At 39.2% G+C, this 7,500-nt stretch overlaps 2 protein-coding genes across 2 annotated transcripts in view; one reads left to right on the top strand and one right to left on the bottom strand.

The window, feature by feature from the left end:
* The first annotated feature begins 1,285 nt into the window (after positions 1 to 1,285).
* LOC138040934 (DEP domain-containing protein 7-like) lies at positions 1,286 to 6,190 on the top strand. Its single transcript, XM_068886668.1, has 3 exons — positions 1,286 to 1,987; positions 2,845 to 3,475; positions 4,452 to 6,190. The coding sequence occupies exons 1-3, from the start codon at positions 1,380 to 1,382 to the stop codon at positions 4,782 to 4,784; spliced, it is 1,572 nt and encodes a 523-aa protein (XP_068742769.1). The 5' UTR covers positions 1,286 to 1,379; the 3' UTR covers positions 4,785 to 6,190.
* The window catches only part of LOC138040929 (ubiquitin carboxyl-terminal hydrolase 47-like), a 39,500-nt gene continuing 38,056 nt past the window's right edge, over positions 6,057 to 7,500 (bottom strand). The window contains 1 exon segment of the mRNA XM_068886661.1: positions 6,057 to 7,375. Coding sequence (XP_068742762.1) covers positions 7,285 to 7,375 — 91 coding nt within the window. The 3' untranslated portion in view covers positions 6,057 to 7,284.

Consider the following 7,500-nt stretch of genomic DNA (forward strand, 5'->3'; position numbering starts at 1 on the left):
GTTTTTCTAAAATTTGTCAGGATAATTGTGATGTTTCTTGCTTCAAAATTATTGATCATGCTACTTCTTTCTATCAACTCAAAATCAAGGAGAGCTTCCATATTGAGCGGTTGAAACTCGAACTCAACAAACAAGTTGATCATGTCAGTTTTCCATTACACTTTTAAACTTTTACCGTTATGTCAGTTGTGTTCTCTGTAATATTGTTGGTTCGTTTGAATTTTACCTACTTGTAACGAACTTTTAATCTACAAAGAATCATTGTATTGATAGTTATGTATATATGCGAATTATCTTGTAAACATTTTCATGTTACACTCACTATGGCTGAAGATGATGTTTGAAACATCGAAACATGTTCCGTAAATTCAAAAGTGTGGTTGTATTTTTAAAAATATTAGTAATATATGTGCTATCCAGACCATTTGAAAATATGAACAATTTCATTCGTGAGGTAAAGGACATGTCAATCCTTAATTATAGATTTGTGAAACTTGAATTACTGTAGCGACTAAGATCAGGCTGTAAGGTGTAGAAATTGAAAATACAACAACAGGTATAACCAGGTTTCGTCCTGCGTTGCCATTTAAATATTGATTTATTTAAATATTGATTTATATACATATGTATAGTTTTTCTCAGACTCTGATCAGTATCATTTAAGGGAAAAAGATAAAGGTACTCTGAAAAAGAACTATGCCAGATCTAATAGTAAATACATTCAAGTTTAGGTGTTTCAATAGGATCGTAGGCATGTGGGACATTTTGCCATATACTGACCTCTCGGGCTGTTCGTCAGGCAACAGCTATTACTAGATTTAAGAGAGAAGTTAGGGGATTTTTAGGAAGAAATTTATCCGGTTTTATTTAGGTGTATGATTATTATCTATATCTCTCTATACAATGGAACCTCCATTCAAGGGACACCCTCGGGACCAGGGCAGGTGTCCCCTGAATAGAGCTTGGGTTGGAGTCAAAAATTATAGTATGCACGTTTTTCCGGGACCACTGAATAGGGGTGTTCCACTGTATTTTTTATAGCCCGTCATATTATTAATTTTTTTTTGCGAGGTAGTCCAGATGTCTTGCATGGGGTCGGTGACTCTTTTACAGGTCGTTCTTATGGATCACGCTTTATCTTCTATCTGCAAATACTTCCATAAAGATAAAGTAAACAGGTGATTGGGCGTCCCCTTGATTCGTAGACGTCAACGAAGGAAGGAGAGAGCCTGGGTTTGAAGTCGCTCAGACGTGACGTCACGCTATGTTTGTCGGCGGTTGATTCAAACCAAATCATCTTTTAATAGCTGCGGGCAAGATAAAGATTCTACTCTTTCATCGATCCTATAGATAAGAATTTTCAATTACCATGACACAACATGGCTGAGTTTGTAAAATTGAGCACCGAATGCAAAAGCGATAATCTGGCTCGCGAACCTTTCAAAGCAACAAAAATATGGAATGAGCTCGTCGAACATTTGCGAGCGAACGTCGAACAGCGTCGAAGACGGTGGAAATTTCAATATTACGAAAACTGTTTTCGCGGCGTGGACGTGGTTGAAGTGCTTCATTGTTATGTTCAGAGCAATCCCCACTTGTCAAAAGATGCCACCCGAGACCAGGTAAAATGTCTTTGTCAGATTCTGTTGGAGAAACGAGTCATTGAATGTGTAACCATCGAAGACAAGACGAAGAGCCATAGTTTCGAAGATGGAAGCAAGTTGTATCGATTTTCGTCATTGAATCAAGTTATTTCATCACCGTCTCAAAGTGAGAAGAAACGTGGTAGAAGAGGAAGTCTTCTCGGCGAAAGGGACAATAACACAAGTAGACGAAAGTCGTTGCGTTTTACACCCAAATCGCAAAAGAGATTTGCTGATCTGTTAATGTCCGAGTCTACACGATGGCCTGATACAAACTTTACGAGGCCGCAAAAATCATGGAACAAGCGAAGACGACTGAGTTTGGATGCTGGTCTAAATTTAAGGTAAGAGGAAAGAGCACGAGTGAAAATCTCGGATTTGTTGGAAATTTAGACTTTCGAAAAGTCCTTCACGTACGAAATGGGACATTACCATTTTTTATGCGCACCCCCCCTATGGAAGGCATTTTTCCGACAGGTCTCTTTTGCTCTGAAATCAGATTCCGACAGGTCCCTTTCACCTCTGAAGTTAGATTCCGACAGGCTCCTTTTACTTTGAAGCTTGATTTCTGACAGGCCCGTTTTTGTATAGAACAAAGACTCCCGATTCCGACCCCCTAAACTGGAGCAGAAAATCCAGATTGCGACAGGGTCCTTCTTGACATTTCAAAAAATGCCTTCCATAGGGGGGGGGGGGGGGGGGGGGGGTTCGGATAAAAAAATGGAATGTCCCAATATCACGATTCGCTCACCAAAACACTTTCTCCAATATACTGTAGGATTCTCGTGAGGTCAACTTGTGGCAAGTCTGTTGGAAATTGGGAACTGTCGGACAGTTCGTGGCAGCTCGGTTGCCCCGGACTATTCACCCCGGCGTAGCTTTCGAGTTGAAAGGAGTTTTATGGAAACAGGGTCCCTACTTTACCGAAGACCTCGTTGCACTAGTGGCAGATGTGATTACAAAGGCAGCATTTTCTCCTTAGTTTTCTATACAAATAAAGCGAGCGTTGATCAATCCAGTCTGTTTGCACTCTCACCTAAGCTACTGAGATAACTGGTCGGTGGTTTTTCATGTTAAAACATTCCATTTTGTTCAGTGTTGCCCCATTGACTCAAGATAACTCAAAATTCCAAACAGATTAATATCCCCTCAAAAGCATCTGCTTTTGTTGAAAGAAAATAAGAATTCCATTTTTTTATAGGAAGAATAAGATGGCCATGTTGTCTTCTGAATCAGGAAGTTCCAGAGATTTTATCAGTCAAGTATGGTTTGAAGTGGCCCTTTCACAACTCCTTCAGCTTACAGAGGTTCCATACCTGGAAGATGTACTGGCCTCGCCATCAACAGATGATGACATGGGAGTGGTTGTCATGTCAAATGACATTTCTGAACACTGGAAGGAAAATTCCAACCACAAGGAAAATATTGGCTCTGAATCTTGGGACGTTTGGGTTCAAGCAGGGATGGAGTGCATTCAGTTGCAGACTGATTTTCCTTTGCCACATTGCTCTGAAATGAGCTACATAAATTTAGCAAATGCCAAAGAAGCTGAAATCCAGCAGCTATTGTTAGAGTATTATGGGTCACTCGAAGATTCACTTATTCCTGCAAACTTAGTAGACTTGGTCAATGGTATGCTTTGCACTTTAGCTGATGATTGGTCGAAGATTAAATCACTTCTGCCTCTACTGGCACTGACGCTTCCATTGTGCCAAAGGAAACATCTCAAAAAGTTGTTGAACTTTATTGGTATGTCTGCTGACAGAAGTAGTGGAAGGTTTATCATCAAAAGGTTCACAAGTGCCATTTTGCCAAAGGATATAAAGGACAAGGTTTGTTCAATGTTCAAGTTTAGTGGTCGTACCTTAGGGGGGATGACTAGCTTCTACATGTATACATGATATGTGAAGTGGTGGCTTCCAAACGAAACAACAATGTAAGAATTACAACGATTTTCCTTGAATTTCTTTTACTAAGAACCAAAACTGTGAGAAAGTTTATTTTTGAGACTGCTCTTCTTCTTCATACAGTCAGATTCTAAACAAAAATCACCCATTCATTACCTGGGATCCCAAATCAAGGATCCTTTCCATTTCAGTACCCTGGGTAAATGGACACCACCACTTGAAATTTGAGTTTGCAAAATGCATTTACGATTTTATATCATATTTATACCTACTTAACTACCTTTAAAATGAAGCTAATACCTTTAGAAACAGCTAGAGAAGAGTCGATAAGAATGGCCTTGTTTCGATCTGCACCACAATATGGGGATGCGCTCATTGCTTTCAAGGACAACCAGGGCTCTTGACTCACAAACAAGTATCAGTCTAAAGAGACCTAGGCAGCTTTCAAATAATTAGTATTCATAGCCACAGCACCATGTTCAATGCAAGGAAAAGTGGCAAAGAAGAAAACAAGAAGCACATTGAGGGAACAGGGATGGAGAGATTTCCATTGCACTTAAGTGTAGCAACAACAAAACCAGACTCTCAATCCTTCTGAACCTAATCAAAACACCTTTCTAGCCTACATTGTAGTATCACCTCTGTTGTCCCTATCTTGCTGTCAAGAGGAAGAAGGGGGTCCCAGGTTTAAGGCTGGGGTAGCTACAGGATCAGTACTACACCTATAAAGCTAGGCTCGATTTCCGCCGCTCTCTCGTGTCCGGTCTACGTTCCACTGCGGGCTTGTTTCCCAAACAGCAGCTGGAAATCGAGCCTACTGTAAAGCTGTACATGTATCAGTACATCTTATTTGAATTTAGGCAGAACTAAATTAAGTTCTAATTTCTTTTCTAATTCACAGGCTTCTGGCCAGCGATTGGTTTCTTTAATGGTGAGCCACCAGCAGCAAATGTTTACAATTCCAACTCCTGTAAAAGAGCTTTTCCAAAACAGTGTTTTCTCCTTGAAACAAGGAATGTGTCCCACCTTGACATCTAAAATATCCAAACAGCTCTCCATTGAGGAGTACCAGCAACAAAAACTTCAAACAACAAATGAATCCCTTAGTGACCTGATGACTTTCATTGTGGACAACCTGCACATGTCTTTAAAGGAAAAGGAGGAAAGGCTCAAACTCTTTCAGAAACACCACAACAATGTCTTCTTGTGGCAATTTCCAGATGGGAACTTATGAATAATTATGGTTCTGTGAAGTCAGCAGTCCTTCTGTTCAGGTGCCCCAACCCTCGCACAGTCCAAGTTCATAATTATCACAGTAACCGTAATCAGGATTCCATGACAAGATCAAGTTTCCATGTGCACAAGTAGTTGTCTACATTCATCACTCTGGCAGGTTCCACACACCCTTGAAAAAGTATACAGTCATGCATTTATCTGGACTTGTGAATAACTTAAGATATTCACTTCAAAAGCATATGACTCAAACCCAGGGTAAACAGTTACTAAAACTATGTTGGCATTGTTGTGCCACCCACCAACAATATTGACTAACATCATAATTATTAGGAGCCACAGCTTACAGACTTGGTCCTCCGAGGTAAAAGGTTGTTGATGAGGGAACAATAATTATTATTATCTTGGAAAGGGGGAGGGGGCCAAACATGGTTGCTTCCATCATCTCACATGAGATCCTAACCCCTCCAGAATAACAGAAAGTTCAGCTTGGAGTTAAGACTGTTCAAAACTCAAGGTGACATTTACTTTTAATTAGTTTTTTATTGCACCACTTTGATCCAACTCTGTTTGCTTTTGAACCTACACAAAATGAGGCTCCAGTCCATTCTCAGCTGTTGTAGTGTCACTAAGGTCTTGTACAGCAGGCCCTAGTTGTTCAAAAGGTGGATAACATTGTCTGGCGGATAAATCACTATCCATTGGATAAGGCAATAATTGGCCATGGTTTCGCTATGACTTAGGGAGTATTTACATGACACCGGAACTAACTCAGACTGGCACAAGTTCCTTTACGCCTCCATACATTTCTTTTTATGCATTTACATGAGACCGGCCTGACAATAAACTCAGACTGGTCTGACTTCGTCTTGGTTGCTGGACCAGGGCAAGAAATTCTCGTACCGGTCTCATGTTAATGACAACAAATCTCAGACTGTGTCCAGAAATTTGACTTTTCGGTCAGCCCATACATTTTTTTGGACAAAACATATCATTTCATCCCGAAACCAGGCACTTCGTCCCGCTTTCATGTAAACAGCTGTAAAAATTTCATACCGGTCTGAGTTCATACCAGTCTCTTGTAAATACCCTTTTGTCCGCTGGTTAGTGATTTACTCGGCAGATAGAGCCATCCATCATCGTTTAATCAACTGAGGCCCGGACATCAGAGTTGAAGCCAGACATTTTGTTATATTTTAAGCAAAAAAAGTACATAGAGATTTCGAAAACAAGCCATAAGTCTTTGGGGAAGTGTAACAGTTACAGAATGTTATTAAGGTAAAATAACACATTACATTTATTTATTGGTGTAATTGCAATGATGTACAGTGTAAATATTTTTTTTACTAGGAAGCTTTTAAAAAGTCTAAAATAAAATCAGTTATTAATAACTGACTGAACTTCTCATGTGAACAGCGTGCTTTCACTCTGCCTTTGAGTTCATGATGCAATGGGGTGCATAACAAAACATTTTACCAGCAGTATCAGTCTTATCCCTTGTTTACAAGACCCACCCTACATTGTCCTTTGGCCAAGGTATGAATCCTACTCAGTGGACAAGTATTGCCATTTTGAAACCTGGGGTCAAGCAATGAATGCAACACAGAAGTGTAGAACCAAAAATGACGAAAGTTGAAAAAGGTACTGTGTGCACTGCCGAATCTCGGGTAGCCAAGAGAGCCTGTGCAAATTATTTGTACATGTATAAACAAAAACGTGATTGAATTAAAGAACAAAACCATTAGGTTATTAACAAACATGAAGTTTTTTCCTAGTGAAGGAGGGAGGGTAGGCACAGTAGATAGAGAACAGCCTTTGCTTCCCCTAATGTCTCTCAATTTTGTGGACAGTGGACTCTACACCATGAAAGTCAAGTTTAGCTTCAGGTATTACCAATTGATGAGCAAAATCGTCTGTCATTAAACGGTAAAATCGGTGAAGTCTCACTCCTAAGAGTCAATGGGTGAGGGCTTCTTCTTATGGTACACTAGAAATTTTTACTGTACTTATGCACTAGCCAAACCAAGTGAATTATTATTATAAATATTAACAGTTATCTTTTTAATTATCATAAATTATTTGATCTATTAAACTTTTAGCCCACTTCCACAGTTAAAGATTATGGCTTTGAAGTGTCCAGTCATACGATAAAAAGTTTCACAAAAAAACAACCATGACAAAGGAGAAAATAGTGAACTGGAAAGGCAACTACCCTTGTTTTCAAAATAACAAGGGTGGCTGTGTGAAAAAAACCAAATATCATTCCAAAAAGTGTTCTACTTTGTCTTGTCACAGGTTGGGCTTGTTTAGTAGCATGTGTACACAATACATTTTGTTACAAAAAGCAGTCACTGCCTAAAGTTGAGTAAGTGACAGGGTCTCATGCATCAAGAGACAACTGTAACCACCTGTCAAAGCTAAAATGCCTGTAAAATTGGACTAGCAAACTGATTCTAAATTTGTTCCAACAGTTTGCAGCAAATAGCATAATTATGTAGATTTCACTTCCTAGGTTGGTTGTCATCTGTGTAAATTTTCAGTGCTTTTTCTTTGTGTGAAAATCTACCGACTCTTGTAGTTGAACTGTTGGATCTGAAAAGGAGAGAAAAAAAAGGTAAAAAATAAACTTCATATCAAATTGTCAAAATAGTTATTAATGACTTTCCTCTTATTATGCTTTTTGCCAGATGATTAATTAAACAATTTGTACACTGAAG

Source organism: Montipora capricornis, chromosome 3 (genome assembly GCF_036669925.1).
Source record: "Montipora capricornis isolate CH-2021 chromosome 3, ASM3666992v2, whole genome shotgun sequence".
Taxonomy (NCBI): domain Eukaryota; kingdom Metazoa; phylum Cnidaria; class Anthozoa; order Scleractinia; family Acroporidae; genus Montipora; species Montipora capricornis.

What these genes read in the sequence shown, in the direction of transcription:
- LOC138040934 (XM_068886668.1), top strand. Translation starts at nt 1,380, where the DNA reads ATGGCTGAGTTTGTAAAATTGAGCACCGAATGCAAAAGCGATAATCTG. An exon ending in GATGCTGGTCTAAATTTAAG is followed by an intron (nt 1,988 to 2,844) that starts GTAAGAGGAAAG and finishes ATTTTTTTATAG; the next exon opens with GAAGAATAAGATGGCCATGT. An exon ending in CAAAGGATATAAAGGACAAG is followed by an intron (nt 3,476 to 4,451) that starts GTTTGTTCAATG and finishes TCTAATTCACAG; the next exon opens with GCTTCTGGCCAGCGATTGGT.